The sequence below is a fragment of the Chroicocephalus ridibundus genome, chromosome 3 (assembly GCF_963924245.1).
Source record: "Chroicocephalus ridibundus chromosome 3, bChrRid1.1, whole genome shotgun sequence".
Classification (NCBI taxonomy): domain Eukaryota; kingdom Metazoa; phylum Chordata; class Aves; order Charadriiformes; family Laridae; genus Chroicocephalus; species Chroicocephalus ridibundus.
In genome coordinates, this window is record NC_086286.1 from 44,049,181 (window position 1) to 44,070,449 (window position 21,269).

Below are 21,269 nucleotides of genomic sequence, written 5' to 3' on the forward strand. Positions count from 1 at the left end.
GTTGGATTACTTTTACAGAAGGTTATGTCACCGTATCCTTTGTTATGCCCAAGATATCCTCTGGAAATCCTAGGAGATAAAACTTAATAAAATCACTGGGACTGAAAACACTTGATATTCCATGGAACTACAAATCTAAGCAAAATTATATATGTAGATACTCATAATTTTTTTTTGTTTCAGGAAGGTTATTGCTCACAAGGAACTGTTCTTGCCACCTGCCTATTTCTCCCAGGATTGTTTGCAATTCTGTTGCTTCTTTGGATGGAATATATTTTATTATTTATATATTTTATCATTTCAGATCCTTTGAAGAAACTGTTTATTGTCAGAACAGAATGTATTGCAGTTTATTTGCTGAAGTGTCTAATGATATTGCTTTAATAATATTAGTTTAATAAATAAACTTAGGAGTTTGCAGGTCTCTCAACTGTTTTTTGTCTGTTTCTCACAGCCTGTTTTCAGACAAATCTTTTATTCTCATCTGAAGTTAACAGAAATTGTGAAGCTGTCCGCAGTGACTGTTTATCTGGATTCTAAAGAGGAAAAGGTAGGTAATTTAATTCTAAAGGGTTGTGAAGTTTATAAAACAGAAAAGCTACCATAGCTATTGTTGTATATACTGTGACTGTGTGACATTGCCTGAGCTGGAAAAGGAATTGATTTTCCTTATCAATAATTTAACATCTTGAAAATAAGCTGGAAGCTCTTCAGAGAATTAAGGTTTGGCTCAAAACGTGTTTGGCTTCAGATTTGATACCAGCTTGCTTAACCTGATTTGTCATGTACTGTAGATTTTAATGCAGGAAGGAGGGCAGTCTTATTAAAGTTATAAATCTGTTGTTCCTGAAAAATGCTGCTTTTATTTATACAAGCCACCATGAGCCACTTTTAGAAAATGCTAGGAGATAAAAACTAATAGAACTGCTGGGACTGAAGCTGATTGATTCCAGTGCACGTGAAGATACGAACAGTATGAAGAAAAGTGTGGAGTCAGCCATAATTGGGCGTAAAATATTAACTAAATAGTAATGCATATGTATACACACATGTGTATAAACAGTTTTTTCCCATTACCTACCATGCATTTGGTTTACACAGTCTCAAAGATGGTACCATCAGATGTCTTGTAAGCTAGGGTCACACCTATATGTGCTTCTGTTGCATACGCATGAGAGGGGATGATAAGCCTGTTCTCAAATGTTAACTTCTCCCATCTTCATCTTCTGTAGTACAGGCTACTTCAGCAGCATGGGAAATATATTCCAGAAACTAATTCGCATGCCCTATCATTACTTAAGATTTACACAGCAGTGCAAGGACAATGAAACTGGGGCCTTGTTATGCAAAATGCTCTACAGTCTAATGGAAGTTTTTACCATCTGAAAACCAAGATACAACTGAAGGGTGACAGCTGGTGAGTGAGGGAGAGAGTGACAAGCTGGTTCCTGGTCAGTCAGGAGCAGTCATCACAGGGGGCCTTTCAGGGTTTTATTAACCACACTATTGTGAAAACTAGTTTTGAGGAAGGATAAGCTGATGCTGCATTTCATTGATGAACAAAGATGAATGCATGGTTAAAAGATCTAGAAGGGTAGATCTATATCTGATGGGTACAGTATGGCTAAATCTTGGAGGGACTAACAGATTACATTTGATAAGTTGGAGGAGAATGAGGAGGCTAGTGAAGGGGTGTGAAGAAGTTGACAATGAATTAGAAGATGATTCTGGTAGCAGGGCTTTGAAGTAACATACGGGAGACATGGTGGTTGGTAGTAATGTAAGGGAAGAGAGAACAAGTGTTGGGTTGAAGTGGTGAGAGCCTTACTAAGATTCAGATGGCCTAGGAGGCTAAAGGAGCTTAAATATCTGAAAAGCTATGGAAGGAAGAGCAGTAAGAAGCTTCATAGGAGGCAGGCAGAAGGAGTATCCTTTCCCATGCTGTATTTTAGCTCATTCTACTGAGATCTCAGGGAGACTTCTTATGCAAGTCTCTTCTGCAGTTACCTAATTGTTATACTTTGCTATACTTTGAGATTTTATTATTGAGAGATAAAATTTGATCATAATGACTAATAATTTTTTTTTAATAAATTGTCTTATTGTACGTGTGCTGTGACATAAATCTGTATGTCTTAGAAGGTAGAAGGAAAGATGAGTACTTAAGATATGTAGGAAGGAAGATATTTGGACCATAGCTGGCATATGGCCTTCAGGCTTCTGAAAGGGGAGACTGCTGTAACTTGTTAGAGTTCCCTTTTAATTTTCTTGGATTTTGAACCCAGAATGTTTCCTTACATGAGAAATACTCCTACTTAATATATTTATAAACTGTCAGGAATTTTTTGATAAGGTGATTAGTACAATCTGTTTCTTGCAGCACATGAAATTTGATAGAAAAAGTGACTAACACTTATGTTAGATATTTTGGGCTTGATAAAAGAAATTGTTTTTGCAAATATGATTGATGCCTTTCAAATATTTGTAGTGTATTGAACTTTAGACATCACTGACAAAAGGGAAGTATGGTTAAGATTATGTAATGAAGTGTTCATTTCTGCTTTAATACTGAAATGAATAATACAGGAGGTTTTGCAAAAATAAGATGAAAAAACACATTAAAACTCTTCAGAAGAAAATCACTATTATAAATATAAGACCACCACTATTCCCTTAAGCTTTTTCTGTTAATGCGTTTACTTAACACTGCTTGATAAATCTATACCTTTGTTCACACATCATGCTAAAAATGTGGGTATTCAGAGAATGTGATCTGACTTGTAAAGGAATTTTTTTTTCACCACATTATGGTTTTGCACAATATGGTTTAAGTGGTGTTAGCAGAGTTCTGCTTGCAGTGGTTATGCTGATTGTATGTCAGTGTGCTAGGTAAAATGCTAACCCTTCAGGGAAAATAAGTACTGGATAAAAATTAGTCTGTAGGGAAACCTGTTAAAAATCAGCATTTTGGAAAAAAAGACTATGTCTGAGAAAACACATGTGGCAAGTTAGTCAGTAAGAGTAAGTCCACTGAAGTATGATGCTTGCCTAGGGAGAGATTCCAGAAAGTATTGCCTGTTTTGATTTAAGGCAGTGGTGTATCTGAAGTGTGATATAGTTACCTGCTTCTAAGTTGGGAAATGCCCAACTCTCTCACTGCCTGACTTGAAATGCCAAACAGAAATGCTTTACCTCTTTTTACATTACTGCTATAGTAGTAGCTAATGGGTCAGGCAGCCCAGTGGATTAAGACTCCAGAAGTGGGAGTATGCAACAAAGAAAAGAGTTGAATTTCCTCTGATTTTTTTGTCTATTTACTTCTGTTAACAAAACATTGCAAAGAGAGAACTGATAAAAGCCCAGGCAGGAGAGAAACTGGAGCTGTGACAAATTACGGATTTAGGAGATTATTGGAAGAGGGAGTGTTCCTGGCACATAACTGCTGATTTTGAGCATTGTGCAGAGCCCAACAACTCACCCAGAAGGTGTGAGTTTCTAGCACCTGCAAAAGGCTAAGTCTAATTGTGTTAAGCATAACTTCTTGCCGATTTTTGAAGGTGTAAGTGAAACAATAGGTATTGAGAACTGGTGAAGTGTCTGTTAGAGGATTTTATGGACATGTATATACATATTTATATACTAAAATTATAGATCTAAATATATTTACTATATATATAAATTTGTTACATATATGTATCATAAGCATACTTTAGGAGTAATAGCTGTGTCTTTCTGAATGCCCACATTTTTAAATCTCTTTAGATACCTCTCTTTCTCTCTGAAATGTGGAGTAGCAGAGCTTGAGAATGTGAGATGTACGGGATCCATCATCTGTTAAAGCAATAACATTTGTGATCCTTTACATAAGTCAGGAGATTAGATTTTGCATGTCTGCATCTGAGATGCCCTTGATTCAAGAGCCATTACCCATCAGTGCAGGCAGCCATAAGTGTCCTAAACAGTGTTCAGTCACAATACTTGATTTTTAGGTGATTAAGGGAAACATTTTGTGTATTTTTAATATATAAGCACTTAATTCAATGTTTTCCAGTTCTTTGGAGAAGGAAAAGAGACAAAACTTGGAATCTATTTGTTTTAGTCTTCTCACACAATTCTTCTCTTATCAAATATAAAGGACAGCCTGTAGTTAGAGGCTCGTGGGGTAGGGAAATCTATCTTCTGAGTTAGACCACCACCTTCTACATCGGTGAGACCTACACTAATACCCAGTTCCTGAGATCATAATGAGGTGGATGGATGAGACACAAAACTGTATTCTGAAGCTCTGGTCTTGTTTTTCAGATTGGCAATTAGATATCAAGTATAGAAAGAAAATCACATCAACCTCTGTGACTGAGGTTGTTTTTTTTTTTACCTAACGCCATTTTCAGAACAGATGGGACATAGACATGAAAAGGTACAAGAGGTAATCATCAATAATTTGTTTAGAAATAGGTTTGAATTACTTTGGCTCAGTGGCTCAAGTAATAAGTAAGTTCTTTAAGTGCAGAATTCTGGGCTGTGACTCACAAGTTACGGGAGCTGTGTTTGAGGCCAGAAGTTTATCATCATCCCTTGAAACAACACAAGTTGGCACTGGAGCACAAACCACTTCCATGGGTAGCTAAACTATGGAAACTTGGAAACTTAGGTGACAGCTGGGTTCTATGAGGAAGGAGCAGCCATAGCTTCTCTTAGTCTTTCCCACCCCTTCCATGGACTTAATTTTCTAATTAAGATACTGTTTGTGCTGCTGCTTCTCCTGTAGTAGGGAAGTTCTATTTTACCTGAATACCTATTTTCATAAAGTTGGTGGGAATTTAATCGCTGAATATTACCCAATATTGTGCTACTGCAGTAGAGGTGGGGAGACAACCCTGGGTTTTACGGGCAAAACAGGGAGGGCTAAGGAGAATCTCCATCTTTTATTGGATGTGGGGGGAAACATAGCGACAAAGGATGAGGAAAAGGACGAGGTGCTTAATGCCTTCTCTGCCTCAGTCTTTAATAGTAAGACCAGTTGTTCTCTAGGTACCCTGCCCCCTGAGTTGGAAGACAGGGACGGGGAGCAGAATGAAGCCCCCATAGTCTAAGGGGATGAAGCCTCCATAATCTACGGGGAAATGTTTAGCGACCTGCTACACCACTTAGACAGATACAAGCCTATGGCGCCAGATGGGATCTACCCAGGGGTACTGAGTGAGCTGGTGGGAGTGCTCACTAGGCCACTTTTCATCATTTATCAGCAGTCCCAGCTAACTGGGGAGGTCTCAGTTGACTGGGGGTTAGGTCTCTTCCAATCTAAATGATTCTATGACATACTGTGCACAAAATACAAGGAAACAGTTCTGGTTAACAAGTCCTTTAATGTCTAGCAGAGGGCCGTAACCTGCCACAGCTCTGTTTCCAGCCCCTTGAGTGTCTTTCCATGCTGTGTTCTCCTCTCTTGATCTCCTAGTTAGGAGCACTAAAGTAAGACCTAGTGTTACACCAACACATAGTAAATAAAACACTTTAATGGAAGGCACAGGAATGACAAATAAAGGCAAATAAAAAAGGTAGTATAATTCTCTCTAATAAACAGTAGTTTCTATGGGAAAAGTGAAATAAACACTAGTTTCTAGGGAAAAAAGTAAAATGTGATTTCTTTGCTGTTGCAAGTTTGGTAAATATAAGTAACTGTATAGCCATAATAGACTTCTGTGTCTTGCTTGATGTTGTGTTTCAGTGTAACTAGAGTAAGCAATAAGATTAAGCGTATAAACTTGTTAAAAACCCCACATAATTAGCAAGTTCAGATACCATTTCTTAAGAGTTTCTTATGGAAGAAATGTTTGTAGACACTAGAAAGGGTTAATTTACACAACTCCTTCAGAGTGAGTGTTAGGTGATTTACCTGAGATGTAGGACACCTGCATTTGGAAAGGTTTAAGGATGTCATCTTCATCTCTGGAGCTACTGTGCAGTATAGTTTTGTAAACTTTGGAGGAAGAAGAATGACGGGGTGGGAAAGCCAGTTCTTAACTGATGGTTTGATTCAAACCACTGTGTTTTTTTGTTTAGGTTTTTTTTGGGCTTAGTTTGAAAAAAATAAATAAGAGGTTTATGCAATTACATTGAGTAATTGTTGGGAATTCTGTCTGGAGATTTGCTAGGTGATTAGAGGTCTCAAGTGTTCCTGCAAGTTTTAGGAGAAAGGTGACTGACTCTATTAGAGATGCTTTTAGTGCTCCTGCAAGATGAAAGACTGCAGCAGGAATTTGAGATAACAGGGAGTTACTGTTAACCTGAGCATCACTCTTAAGTGTTGTGGTCAGAAATTATCTCCTCTTTGAGAAGGTGCAGTGGTTCAGCAGTGCTATACAGAGCTGTTGCATACCAGGCTTTGCTGTTCTGTGGCTGTTTGTGTTTGCAGCTACTCACGAAGAACAAGAAACTTTGCTTACAGATGTAGTTTTGAACTAAATCTTACAGAGCTGGATGAGTTGAACAGTAGGGACTATCCTCACCCTCTCTGTTTCTTATGCTTTTGGGCATCAGGTGGATTTCCAAGGATGTGGTCGTGCTTTTTTTCCAGTACATACAAAGATGAGTTCTAAGTGTCTACCGCAGATAGAGCAGTTATGTTATTTTATGTAGCCCTAAAAGGTTTCTAAAGTTACTTAGTAAAATCAATGATGCAGTTTCCTGCTATTGTCTTCATGGTCAAAACTAATCAATGGATCAGAGAAGTTAATATCTTAATTTCTTTTATATTGTGTGACTAAAAAACTCCTGTGAAGAGCTGCCTTTCCTTCTCAGCAGTAAACATCTTAATGTTTCTTTTGTCGATAATTCTGATGACATTGTTGCACTTACTTTCAGTACCAGGTACAAACATTAACAACTCTAAAAAAAGTCTCTTAACCTTTGCTCTACTTTCTTGATGGTGTTTTGATCTGGTTACAGTGAAAACAAAGGGAAGATATGGCATAGCTCAGAGCGGTTGTAGGGGTCAGTAGGAGCACCTACTTGCCTTTGAATGATTTCAGCTTTCTTTGGAGAAATCTTACATGCTTGCATTAGGGGTTGTTGTCCTACCACCTACATTTATGTACTGACATAATGCCTTGGGGAGCTGTTCACAGAAATAAGAAGACTGAAGCATTATGTTATGAGAAATTCAGGCCTGTAAGCACTGTATTGGTCAATAAAAGTAGATGGCTTTTGGATTATTATGGGGCTTCCTTTTATCCCATGGTAATATGGTGCAGCCTAATTATTTTTCCCAGCTGTGGCTGTGCAGGTGATTAGAAACTGCTGTTAGAAAAGGCAATGCCCAGATGCTAAGGCTAACTGTACTGGAGGTGCTCCAGAGCTGCTGTGTGTGAGGATCTACAGCAAGTAAGTGTGTGTCTGGAGAATTTAGGATTTCTCCTGCGGGAGAAATTCTCTGTTTGGTTTCCTGTTCTTGAATGAGGATGTCTAGAAGAAACTGCAGGTGAGGTTTCCTAGTTCCCTGTGCCTAGAAAGAAGGAACAACCTGTAGGAGAGAGGAGCAGCTGATAGGGAGCTCTAGTCTGTAGAGACATGGGTAATCCGGTCTTTCCAAAGCTGGTTTTGCAGTTTGTTTCCAAGTGTGTCTAAGCTCTATCTACCTAAGTAGAAAAGGTCTGGGTTGAAAAAATAAATCATATGTTAGCTTTGCTCATAAAAGAGTGCTCTGGATAATGGTTGGTGCTTCTAGCCAGGTATACAGTGTCTGTGTGGAAAAATGTGAATCAAGATTATCAGGGTTTCTGTGTCCTCCAGAAGTTTTGCAGAAGGCAGTTGTTCTCTGTTGCATAGAAACTTTAAATACTCCCTCTGGAAAGGGAATGAAACATTATTTTAGCTACCTGTGGTGCTTTTGGCCTTAACCAATAAAGGGTTTCCCTGTCTTATCTTATGAATGATTTAAAACTGGTTAAATATCTTTCGAAAATAAATGATGTAATACTATTACTGTTGTTAAACTTGTTCCCTCTTCTATTTTCTAGGGATGGCATGATCTTCTAAATATTCTCTTTGGGCAAGAATCCTCAATTTTCCTAACAAAATTTTAAGTGCATTTATAGGAAAATGAACATCTCTGTCTTTTTAAAGCTGCTGTCTTCCTTTTTTTTTTTTTTTTTAAGTAGCTTGGCAGGGAGATCTCCTTGAAAAGTGTCCCTGAATAATAACTCTACCTTATTACTCCTTTTGTAGTATCCTGTTATGCATAGTGGCTAGGATGCTGTTGTATGTGGTACTACAGAACCATAAGCTAAAGAGAGACTGCCCTAGAGGCTTAGCTGTAGAGGATTTATCCTTCAGTAGCTGTCTGTGGAAATTCACTTTTATTTTTTTTTTGGTGATTGGTATTTTCTGTCTCCTAAATATTTATTTAGCTGCTCTTCATTCAAATTCTGACAGTTACTTGTCTGGATTGGTTGCTTATGGACATTTTCTGTTTGAGCTCTGCCTCTTGCTCTGTTAACGACCTCAGGTGGTGGTGCTTCTGCAGAGTATAATTACCTGGTAGCAAAGTTCATACTGTCTTTGGTGCCGTCTTTAGCAGTTACAGTTCTGTCCCTACTTCTGTCACCTCCTTGTTATATAGGATGATACTATTCCCCAACCTTATGTACAAGTGTCTCTTAACTCAGCCTTCAGAGCTTATTCATTCACTGTTGATTCAAAGTGACAGCTGTGCCATCAATCTGTCATTTTTCCCACATTTGGTGTGCTGAAGTATGCTCTCCTTCTTGCATACGCTCAAGGATGCTGTCTGTCCCCTTGTGCTCTGCAGGTCTGCTGCACCTGGATCAGAAGTTGAAGGCAGACTCTGTTAGTATGAAACTCAGGGTTTCAGTGGTAAAACTCCTATTATAGGAAAGTAAGCCCATGGTAGAGAGTTCATGCAAACTGTGTTTGTAGACTTGGGACAATTCATATGTGGTGTTCTATATCTGCAGTGTAACTGGCAACAGGCATGCTACTTGTTTCCGTAGCATTGTTTGGCTTTCTTCATTCTGGTTACTGTTGAATTTCAATATTTGTCCTTGCCGACTGTCACATTGCTGAGTTTGACAGGTTGTTGCCAGAATTTGAGTCTGCTGACATCAACTTTGCATATGTGTAAGTAGAGATTCAACCAATGATTATCCTGTATCAGAATAGATCCTGCTTTGTTTGTCTATAGTAGAAGACTAGGAAAGGCTGCCTTTTGACAAAAACGGGACAGCTATATCTGATATTTATCTGACGGATCTTTCAGAGAGTTGATTGTGCCAAAGAATACAGCACAAAAATATCCCCTGGGTAAGGTGTATGTTAGGTTGAAATATGGATGCAATGAAAAGTAACAGTAGTTTTCCATATTTAGACTGCTTCATATTTGTACAAACTGTAAGGTAATTATTTCTGTAGAAATAACAAGTCAGTCAGCACTTGATACTTACCAAGGAGCCATGCTATTTAAGGATGATAGAAATCTTCAGAGTTCCTTGAACAACCCAGACTGGAACTGTGCAAAATTAGCATTGTGTTGAACTATGTGTCATGCTTCTACAAAATGCATAAATTACTCGCAATGAATCTTATTATTTAAGTGCTTTCTGGGGTAACTCTGTATTTCCTGAGAATTAGAAGAAAAATTTTCTACTTCCAGTATAAATCATGCTGTAGTAATTTTTGACTAGCATAAAACAGAGGCAGTTGAAAAGTGAAACTTCTGCATCAGTGAACGTGTGGGCTTCTTCAGGACTTCTCTGTCAGATTTTAATTCCTGTTAAAATCATCAGTATCTTTAAAAGATTCAACAGTTCTTTGTATCAAATAGCTAGAAAAATCAAGAACACTTCTTCTGGTTTTGTATTGTATTTGTTGAGTTGATGGCTGCTTTACAATTAATGTACAAAACCAGTTTTTCTCTCTGAGAGCCAGGCTATCTGTAGAATTGTGCAGGAAAAAACTGAGCAGAACTTGCCCAGGGAATATTGTTATGCTCCTCCCTTAGCACCACCAACACCAGAAAGATTCATTTATTTGGTGTTCCTTTTGATGTTCCTCTGAATTTGAGAGTTCAATCTTCAATGAAATAAAGAGTATCTCAAGTGGAAAGAGATACCACGTTGAGATTTGAGTTCAACATATCCTTTGATGTCCTATGAAGGCAAAACTTTGTATTTTCTGATTGAAATAAATCAGCCTATCTGCCTGACCCCTTGGAGAATTCTTAGGAACTTGAAAAATGCATGATAGGAAGTAATCTTTAAGCCCAAGTCTAAAATATTTTATCTGTTTCTCCTTACATCTCACAGACTTGCCATGGTTATGGCTTTTCATGTGACCTAATAATCACAGGGGCATCATGCGTTTCTGTGTGAATGGTTTTAAAAAAGAAAACTAAGCAAGTTTTCACATAAACTAGTGAAAGTTCTAACAGATAATTTGAATCTAGGTTATTAATTTATAGGCAAATAATAACACATTCTGTGTACTGTTTCTCCAACCCTAACAACTTACAAGCAAATGCTGGTGAAACAAATGCTATAAATAATTTTTATTACTGGAGTGATTAAAATTGGCAGTTTTATTTGTGGGCCTTCAGAGTCTCTGGCCGTGACTCTCCAGTTTTGGAGTTCTATTTAAAAATAAAGGAACTCTTCTTGTGCTCTCTTTGGAGGAGAGGGAAAGCAAAGCAAGTTTTCTTGGATGTTCTTCAAAACAGAAACTGCCTATTAATGTTCTAATCCTGGCAGAGTTCTCTGTGGGTCGAACAATACTCTGTCACCGCAGTTTTGACTTCTATGGAGATATTTGAAAAATAACAGATACTGCCATTGGACTGGAAGGCATGGTGCAGATGGATAAGCAAGGAACCTTGAGTGCTTTGAGCACTGTTCTTCTACCCTGCTCAGAACACTTGTAATCAACATTGTAGTGATGATGTAATGATTCAGGTTCATTCCCTTTCTGACTTTTGTAGACCTGTGACATCTGTCCTTGCTGTAGGTATCATTATTCTGATGAGAGAAAGAGTTGCTGAGAAAAGCTGCCGGCAGGTGGTGGTGGTGAAGTCAAGTATTTTGCAGGTGTATGTTTCATGCTAGTGACAGTGGTACAAAGAGGATCAGACACCATATGGATTTGTCAGGTTATTTAAGAAAAAACATCACACTATGTACGGAATTAGGAACGTGCTTACAGTAGCATCTATAATAACCTCAGGAACAGATTAGTATGTGTGTTCTCACTTGATCTTCATGATACTGCTTTGGGGGTTACCAAAAAACAATGGAGAAAGTGACAGAATGAGCCATTTCCTATAAAATGGGAAGTCAAGTTCAGAACTGAAATGTTTTTTGTTTCTTGAAATATGAATTTTTTTGTAATATATATTAAGCCAGGTACGTTAATGTGGAGTGGGTTGTGCATGCGATAGATTTGCTCACTGTAGCATTCTTGTCCACTTCTTATTTTTTGGGTATGAGAAATGAGGAAGACTAGTGTCAGGTTTGAGGTAGTAAGTGCTAATTCTGGCCTTGATTGCAGCATAATCCTTGTAGAGGAGGCAGCAAATGGGCCTCCATGTTCAGAACAAATCATAAAGCAGAAGTGAAATACAGTCAGTACATTTGTGTGAGGTGTTTACTTTGAGATAATATTTACTTATACAGTGGAGCACGCTCCTCTATTGTATGACAAAAGCATACCCAATAAGCCTGCTTTTGAAGGGTTCTTTATTTTCTAAAGGTAAATATTTTGTGTGTGGCTGAAGGGGAAGAAGGATGAATATCTAGGAGACGAATGTGAGCAATGATGCGAGGCAAAATCTTATCAATCTTCCCAATGATTTCTGATTGCATTGATTTTTATTATTATTTTTTTTAAAACTACTCCCATGTATGTCATAATATATCTTTGATTACATATCAGCATATGTGGTGATGTTGCTACTGTAGTTCTCTGAAGGTTCAATGAACAATTACAGCATGGATTACTCAGTTTTTCCATACTGCTTTTTGCTTAAATGCATATAAAATTGAAGGAAATCAAGTTAAACTTGGCAGGCAGTTGCTAGTTTAAATTGGTGCGAAGAAGATGGACAGAAGTAGACAGAAGATTAAAAAAATAGTAATCAGTAATGTTGGAAGTCTTAACTTTTTTTTTTTATGGTTAGCATAAAAAGAGTTTGGGTCATCATTAACAATTCCATGTGAGTGTCAGTTTGATTTGAATGTCATTGAAGATTGTCTCCAACTTCTGTTCCCAGACCGGTCCCTAGACAAATCTATTTGATGCTGATACTGAGTTAAAGATTAATATCAATAGAGAGGGAAATATGGCAGGGGGTGGAATGGGGGAAGGGTTAACTCAAATGTCTTATAGGCTTGACTTACCAGCTTTTAGAGGTTAATTTGTAACAAAGAATATTATGAAGTATTTAATTTAATGAACTGCTTAACTCTGTTCCCATGTAAACTTAAGCCTTCATTCTTTCAACCTTTGCAGAATACCTTTAAAAGTTTAAATCTGCATAGGTAAAGAAATGCTAAAACCATTCTTTGGTTCATTAGCACAAAATACGATTCACCACAACAATTTTTCTGTTTTCTTCTTAGAACAAGATAATGCAGGATATCAAGTTTTTGGGTGTGTAGACAGTCTGTAGTGAAATCTAAGTTAATAGTGCAGAACTATACCAGCTGACCTTTTGAAGATTCGGGAACTGAGTGGCATTTGGCATGCTGTTGCTTTAGGGAGGGCTTAGAAATGCTTACACAGTATAGAACTGGATGACAGTGGCCTGCGTTTACTTTACGAATGCTTGCTGTCTAAAAGTTAGATGTCTAGCCTAAGCTAGCTCTCTAGCTTCCCTCTATAATTAATGGAAAGAAGTAGGCACCTCCAGAGTGCTGAAACGGAGTCCACCAAAATGTGACTGAAAAAAGTAGATGAAAGAAATACTTTGTTTCCTTCACGTATTCTTACAGTGAATCATTAGGTGTGAAAAATTCCTTCCTTGGATCTTGCAGGGCATGGTACTGATAATTCTGTCCGACAAACTTTAAGATGATCACGCCTATCACCTATCTTTCATACTTATTTTAAACCATTTTTATAGATACTGTTATATTAGAACTGGATAGAAGAACCTGCAATCAAATAATCTGTTGAAAGACACTAAGGATTACCCATGAGGATCTTCTCTTCCATGATGTTTTCAAGTATTTCTAGCATTCTAGTCATTAATGTGGTTCTGCTGTTCTTAGTCAGCTCTAAGAATTTCTTCAAATTATTCTTATTAAACTGGAGTTCTTAAATATGAGCTATTATATTTTTAGTAACAAATCTTACTGAAGTCAGGAGTGCTACTTTGTGAATTAGATCTTAGCCGCGAACCATGATCTTAGCTGAAAGTAATTAAAAAAAAAAAAAAGAAAAAGAAAAAAGACAACCCTAATTTCTGTAGAAGATCCCATGTAGAATGAGAGAGGCACGTAAAGAATGGTATTCAGGAGTAGTAGTAGGAGGGGGGTAGCAATTGTGTGTTGGCTTTACCACAGAACCATTACCAGCAGACTGACAGTGTTCAGCAGTTCAGCTTATGAGCTAATGATATAAGCTAAGTTTACTCCTTTATAATAGGTAAAAATTAAGGGTCCAAAGGGTGGAAAAAGATCTTAACACAAGGTTAATGTACTATTAGCTCCTGTTACAAGGTTTTACTGACTGAAGGCCCTGTATTTAGGGGTTGTACTTAAAAGGGGGGAAAAATGTCATTTGTGGATAGTAATAAAGTTTGTGCCATTCTAGTTCAGACTGCCAATCCGCACAGAAACCCCGTACTTTTCCCCCCACATTCACAACCCACCTTTTTTTTTTTTTTTTTAATTTTCATTTTTAATGTGGACAGTTCTGAATATATGTAGAAGAGATAGGAATAATCCCTAACCAGTAAATAGTTTGGTACTAGATCCCAGCCAAAACATTTGAATAGTGAAATCTATCTGACGTGTTTTGATTGTCCATATAGACAACTAGGACTTTTGTGAGTCTTTAAATTTTACTTCAGTGATATGTGGTATATAATAAAGAAGCTTTCCCTGTTCAGAGAGGGAAGACAGCCTTTAAACTTTGCCTTTTTTTTCCAGGAAGAAACTATTTCTTCAGATAAATAGTTTATTTATTTTCTTAAATTACTTTTTTTGTTCTTGCCCAGCTTCTTCAGCTTGTGAGCTGGGTTTGCTGGGAAATGTGAGATACTATCCTCCACCAAAGCATGCTAGAAGAGCTTGTGGGAGTCCACAACAGGTTCAAGACTTTGCTTCTTAACCCAGACGGTCCAAGCATGTAGAAAGTCACCCTTCTGTCTTCCTTATTCTTAGACTTGTCATATTTTCATCCATATGTCTAAATCGATTGTACAGCTGAGAAAGGTACCTCCGTGGACAAGTGACTCTGGGATTACTCAGCAGTGTATAACAGTGTCTGTCCTCCTTCAGATCCATGTACAATCTGTCTCTCTGCCTACACACCAGCTCTCACTTTCCTTCTAGCTTCTTTCCCTGTTCGAGTATCTACTGCCTTGGATTCTCAGTTCACATGCTTTTGTTAGGACCAGAGAGTTCTAGTACCACTTTCCCTTTAAAACTCCTTTGTGTTTCTGAGTTGGCCTTTCTAGAAGAAAAGTCTTTCTTTGCTCTTCATCCAAATCTGTTTCTCTCCCATCTCTTGTGGCACCTTCATATGAAATACACAATTTTCTTCTCTCAAAAAGATAGTGGTTCAAAATGCGTGATCTTTGGCCTCCGGTTTGGCTCATAACAGTCCAAAACAGGAAATGCAGGGAAATGCCTGATCACAGCAGCCTTCACCGTCTTGGTGAACACTTTAGAAAAATTCAGCCTAGGCCCAACACCTTCTGTGGGAATAAATTTAGCTCGACATTTTTTTGGTAGAGTCCTAAGCAACTTCAGTACTTTTAAGAGATGTGTTAGACAGCTTTAATAGGTGATATCACCAGCCTTTTGTATGCTTACTTATTCATTCCTTTAGCATTGCATGTTTTACCTTGGCAAGTGAATCTTGTCAGTACAATTCCATCATGCTGTAGAAATCAAGAGGTTTTCTAACACATTAGAATTTAACCAAGACAGAACTGGGTCCGTGTTCATGGAAAGGAGAAATTATAATCTGAAATAAATAATTCTTGCAGAAAGGACAACCAAGAACTATTTTTACAAGACATTGAGCATGTAGACTTCTAGAGAGCCAAGGACTTCTCAACACGACAGCACTGGCCATACAATTGGTAGGAGGGATAGCTGCTTAAATTTGTAAATGAGAAAGAGTATCTGTACTAAACTGAAAAAGGTTATTTGAAGTGTCTAGCTGTTGCCTTTGTGATTTTTCAGTACTAGATGTGTTATTTTCACAAACTGTTCTAGTTCAGCTTATTTTTCCCTCCATCTCTTTTTAAAGGAGTGGGAAGGAGTCGCACATCTTTAATGCATCTTTAATATGATAGTCTGAAAATAATTCTAAGTAGAATATTCACAGTGACTATCATGAATAAAGAAGCTGTTATCTTAAACCTTGTTACTTTTGTACAGCTACATCACAAGATATGATATCATTCTCAGGGAGAGCACAGAAAAAGTTGAGAGACCTTGCTTACGGACCACAGATCAGTTTTTCAGACAGCCCACGTGAAGTGATTGCATTTCTCCTTGTGCGCTAACTGCAATAGGGGTTGGGGACGGAGCAATAACCGGTTTAGGCCTTAAGACTATGTCTATGTTAGGAAACTTAGCAGGGCTAGAGATTGTATTTCAGCACTGTCCAGTGATTCCATATTCAGTGAGTTTCCTGGTGTGATTTTTACCTGAGGCAATCATTGCTCCTTCTGACAGTGCCTTAAGATGGATACCATGGGCTAGCAGCCATTTCCAGTAGGCAGTAGGGAAGAAGCCTCCCTTGTTTTAAGGGAGGACAGGTTAGCCATATGGATGCAAACGATTGTGCCACACTTCCTCATAGTAAGGGAATGGAGAGTAGCCTCTTCCATTTCCCATAGAAATGTAGTTCTACAGCCCAGTAAGACAGTGACTTGGTGATAGGACTGAGCTTTTAAAGGATTCAAATGTGACAAAAATTGGAATTATTTTCAGCAATTGAAGTCTCAGCAGCAGCAGCAGCATCTTGGAGGAAATGACTGATATCTTGAGTCTGTAGCAGCATGCAAATGCTGTAGGAAACAAATGTGATTAAAGTTTGAGTTGTCCCAGAATAAAAATGATCATGAAATAGACTCTCTTTTTTTTTTTTAATTCTAATTTTATTTTTTTAAAAAGCTAAATGGTCTGCAAATAGAAAATGGAGTGTTGTCTGTAGCTTTTGAACTTATAACGCTCAGTGAAGTCAGTGGGAACTGCGTCTAAAGTTGTTGAAACAACTTGAAAAGTAGCCGTATATATAAAAACACCTTCACCTCGCGCTGATATTCAAGTGCTGATGAGTGTTCAGAAGTACCAGAAAATAACTTATTCCTTAGAGTTCTGGTTTTCTCCACAAAGTATACTAATTATCTGCACTTGAATTTAGTCAGAGCGTCAGTATCTACTTTTCAATCATATTAGAAGTCCAAAATTAAATGATGAAGAGAATTGTTAGATTAAAATATCAAGCATTCTTTTCCTAAACACTATCCTTTTACTGGAACAGTGCTTACTAATTCCATGATAGGGTTTGTATTGAACACTGATTTTTGAAAAACTAATACTATTTTCCTGTAGAAATAGCATTTTCCTGACAGCCTACAGAAAATTCAGGTCTGTGTAGTTTGTGGAATGTGTGAAAGCACTTGCCTTACATGCTACATGTCTCAAAATACAGAGCAAATGTGATTTTTTTGGCTTCAGAAATACATCATTGTTGTTCATGATGTTGCTTCTTGATGTTGATCATGTTTTCCTGTATTTGAGGCTTTTACAAGCCCTTCTTTCTAGTTTCTTTCCCTCATGCAAAATGTACTTCTCTGATCCTAGGAATACCACACCTATCTTTTCTTTTCTGAAAGATGAATGTGTCCAGAGAGAAATGCCTTTCTGCATGCTAAAGCAGTTTTCTCTTTCTCTTACTATATCCCCACCTCCATCTTTGGAAAAAAAATAATCCTATTTTAGGTCCTTTCGTTCTGTTTTTGATCTAACCATATGTGACACTATGGGTCAGAAAGATTTTATACTACTGTCTATCTCCTTTAAATTCTGTCTATCTCCTTTAAATTCATGGTCCTAATTTTGTTTCTAATCCTTCATCTGCTTGCTTCATACCTGCAAACTTCTCAGTTTTATTTTTCTCCTTATGCCAGAGTGTCTGTCTTAGTGCTATTCGTCAAGTTGGTCTTTGCTCCCATTTGTGACCCAGGGTTTATTGCATTCTTCTCTCCTGTTGTTATCTTCTGTATTTGTGTTAAATCTCTCTGTTATATGTCAGAAACAAGCTCCCTGGGTTCTTGGGATGCCACTGGGATGAGGTTTCGCAGAAGCCTTGTCAGATGGGATTCCTCAGGGTCAGGAGACCAATGCCCCTTTTCCTTAGCGTGCCTTGGGGAGCTGTGGTTTCTAAGGTCTTTGCCATGAAGATGGGATTTTGGAAGCTCTGGAACTGCCAGGCCTGTCCCTGCTTCTCGGGCATCCTGCTATACAAATCAGGAAGCTGTGGGTGTCTGGAGAAAGGATTCTGGATTTTTCTGCAATTTGGAAATGTGTGCCTTGCTTTGAGCCCTGTGACGATGCTCTGAGTGCTGCTGAGCTGCTGGCTGGGTGGCCTGGAGACTCGGCTGGTTTGGCAGAGGGCCGCACTTTGTGCAAAGTTCCCAGTTAACTTGAATTAGCAGTTACTAATTCTACTAACTATGGGATACATTACCAATATTTGACTACACTTTTCCAGATGTTTTGTTCCAATTTAAATTAAGACAAAACATAATACAGCAAATAATAGAACTCCAAGCCTTTAATCTTCATTTAGATTGGGGCAAAACAATTTAGAAAGCTTTTTATTTATATAAATAAATAAATAATTATTAAATAATGTGGGATATTGTCAAAATTTTAAAAACATGTGAGAAGAAATATTCATTTGCAAAGTTATTTTGTATGTGTACTGGCAGAGCTAGGAATGCAGGTGTGATGGTAGACTTGATCATTTCCCTGCCCTAATCCCAGACCTGCTCAGACTGAATTATAGTCAATGTTTTGGGCTATTTTTTCTTTATTCATGCATTTCCACTGTTCTGTGCTGATGCACTTCCTACCCCTCCACACCTCCAGCAAACTTCTGAGCAATTAGAATTTGCATGTCCTGTACAAGCATACTTAAGGAGACAGCTTCCCCTGTCCTTTTGGATAATGTGCTTGTTAACCATTTTTTATTTTCTTTTATTTCTGGACAAAGTTGAATTAATGTATACATTTATACATTAAACAGTAAAATCAGATTGCCTTTCAACACCGCCCCCACCTTCTCCCTGGGAATATTGGTATAGTCTCTATTTCCTGTTAGCTGTCTTAACTTTGAACAGCTTGGCCATATAGCAGCAACCATGATGCCATAAGCATTGAATGTAATAAATATGAACAGTGAGCTTTTGGAGAATGGAACTTTAGAGGGAACTGTATCTTTCATAAAAACAAATAGGTCGATATGAGGTAAACAATTGTTACACTTCTCCAAGCAAAACAAAAAAATTCATTGAGTTGGCTGACCAGCATATCCATTTCTCATTATTCAAAGGCAGTATATTTTTATGTATGGAGATAGAACTAAAAACAAGGAGAATGCTTGTATCTTTTAAAGGTAATTTTTTCTTTCAGATATGATTATATCTTTGGCGAAGAGGCTACTTGTCTAGCTTTCTTTTTTTCACTGCCTACAAAGGTCATTGAAAATGTAGTGGTTAGACATGTTATGCACTGCTGTTGGTATGTGATCCAAGACAAGTTTGGAGAGAGGAAAAAAAAAAGAAAAAGAGACAGATTGTCATGGAAATAAATGTCCTTATTTTATTCTTTTGCTTCTCTCTCAGCCCTCCTCCGTGTATGAGCTATAGCAATAGCAAACAGAAAAGCACCTATTGAAAAGATGCAGTCTTATTGCGCCCCTTTCTTTGGAATATTTCGCTTTCAGTTAACTTAGGATGCCTGTATGTAAAGTACTAAAAAAAAATATGCAGGATAGAGAGAAAGAAAACTAGACAGAGGAAGGAAAGGTTTGTTGCTGTCTCAGCACAGGAACACCGTAGCTGAAGGGTGAAATTCAGGCCCCAGTGAGCAGGTTGGACTTTGAATTCACTACACAAGAAATGAGCTTTCCAGGTCAGTTAGCGTCTCGCTTTCTGAAGCCAGTGTGTTCCTAATGAGGGAAAACAACACAGGAAAGGAAGAGGGTAGTTTCTCGGCAACCCAGAACTGACTCATGCTGCCAGCATCATAACTAGGAGTTAAAGCCCTCCAAGGCTCTGTAATGGAGGCGTTTCTCTGATACTCGTGACTACTTTCAATGTTTTCCCCATCTCTTTGAGAAATAAATCAGGAAGATACTGTGCTTGTCCTGGATATAACTTAGTCGCAGTATGGCAGGGCTAATAGAAAGGAATTCTTTCCCATTTTGCCTTCCTGAAAGAGCCGTTTTTGCCGTAGCCTCTCCAAAAAGTGAAATCCTTTGTTTAGAACAAGACAGAGCCAAACAAGACCTTGGACCCAAACTCGTTTATTACATCACACTGGTACAGACAGTAAGAACTATGTAAGATTGGTGAAAGGTGAACACAGTAAATCGTGTTTGCTTAACAAGCGAATGGTGGAGGTGCTTTTCTTGACAACCCTCCCCCCCCCCCAGTAATCTAATTTAATTTACATAGGTGAAATACTAAAGCTGTACAGTTAAAACCAATAATAATTACAAACCACAAAGCATTTGGTGACTAGAGCAACATTAACCTGCATGAGAGTAATGTAAATATATTTCTTGTAATCAAACACAATTTAAGAAAAAGTTAAAGATATGGAAAAAAACTTATCATTCATTATGTCCTACTTGTGATGCCCTAGAAAACTCTTTTTTCAGTACCCTTTTTTGCTGCTTCACATGTTTAATTGTAACGTTTTAGATACAGTTCCAAGAAAATCTGCAAAAATACTTCATCAACAGTAAGTGAAGCAAGTCAGACTTTACCATGTGCTCAGATTCCCTTGTTGGTAGGGGTGCTTTATTGGGCTCGGACATCAGTATTGCATTTGTTTATTTATTATTTATTTTTAAAGGGCAGAGATACCACCTCTTAAATGGCCTGTTGGAACTTTTGAAGATCATACCTGATTTCTTGCCTCTTAATTATGGTGCTATTTTTTTCTTGGGATGTTTCCTGTAGTCTCTGGTTTAGAGATGCTTTAGAGCTACTTGGCTTTCACTATGAAAATAAATTAATAATGTCTTTTTTGGCAAGGGAACTGGGCAAAGAAGGATCTTGGAATAACGCAGTAAAGATAGTATGTTCAAATAGCAAAACTCCTCACTTCATCATGCTGATGGATGAAGGTATGAATATTTGATATAAGTAAATACTGTGATGCATTCTCACTTTTAGGCTGCAGGACAGCGGTGGTTTGGAAGGAAGGGCCTGTCAGGTGGGCCTGTCTGTTACTTTACTAAGCTTTTGCTGCTGACTGTCGTCTTTCTCTGGGGTTGTAGGGCTTACTCATAGAGGATTTTTGTCCTAGAATGAATACTGCAGCGTAACTTTGGCTGCATTGACACATGGAATCATTGCTTCAAAGCAGTTTCCTTTCTGCACCCACATATACTGCACTACTGAGTGGCAATTCTTTCCTTTTCTGCAGGAAGGAGGAATGAGCTTTGTGTACGACGAGGAGGAAGTGTGACTTCTGTTCATTTCTCTCTGAACTGCTGGCATGGAAAAGTTATCCAGGTAGCATTGACCAAGTGCTGGGTAGTGAAATGGAGAGAGGATCAACTCTTACTTTCTGAATTATCCTTCGTGCTCCCTCTCATCCTAGTCCATCCTCTTCCTTTACATTGGCAGATGTACAAGTTTCATTTGGTATACAGTCATTGAGATTGTGGAGTCTGATTTCAGTCTGCTTCTTTATTTAATAAGTAGTGCTGTCCTCCTCCACTGTGGATGTATTCCTGTCTGCATGTAGTCAGTCTGGATGTATTCATGCTACCTTTCCTGC

General features: G+C 38.0%; 1 protein-coding gene across 6 annotated transcripts in view; it reads left to right on the forward strand.

Annotated features, from left to right (window-relative positions):
* The window catches only part of RGS7 (regulator of G protein signaling 7), a 294,620-nt gene that overhangs the window by 1,108 nt on the left and 272,243 nt on the right, over nt 1-21,269 (forward strand). For 5 of the 6 annotated variants that reach the window (XM_063328939.1, XM_063328940.1, XM_063328941.1 and 2 more), the window contains exon 1: nt 20,913-21,001. In XM_063328939.1, coding sequence (XP_063185009.1) covers nt 20,985-21,001 — 17 coding nt within the window. In that variant the 5' untranslated portion in view covers nt 20,913-20,984. Of the gene's footprint in view, nt 1-454; nt 551-20,912; nt 21,002-21,269 lie in introns of those variants that run through there. The other variant, XM_063328943.1, reaches the window with a different exon arrangement.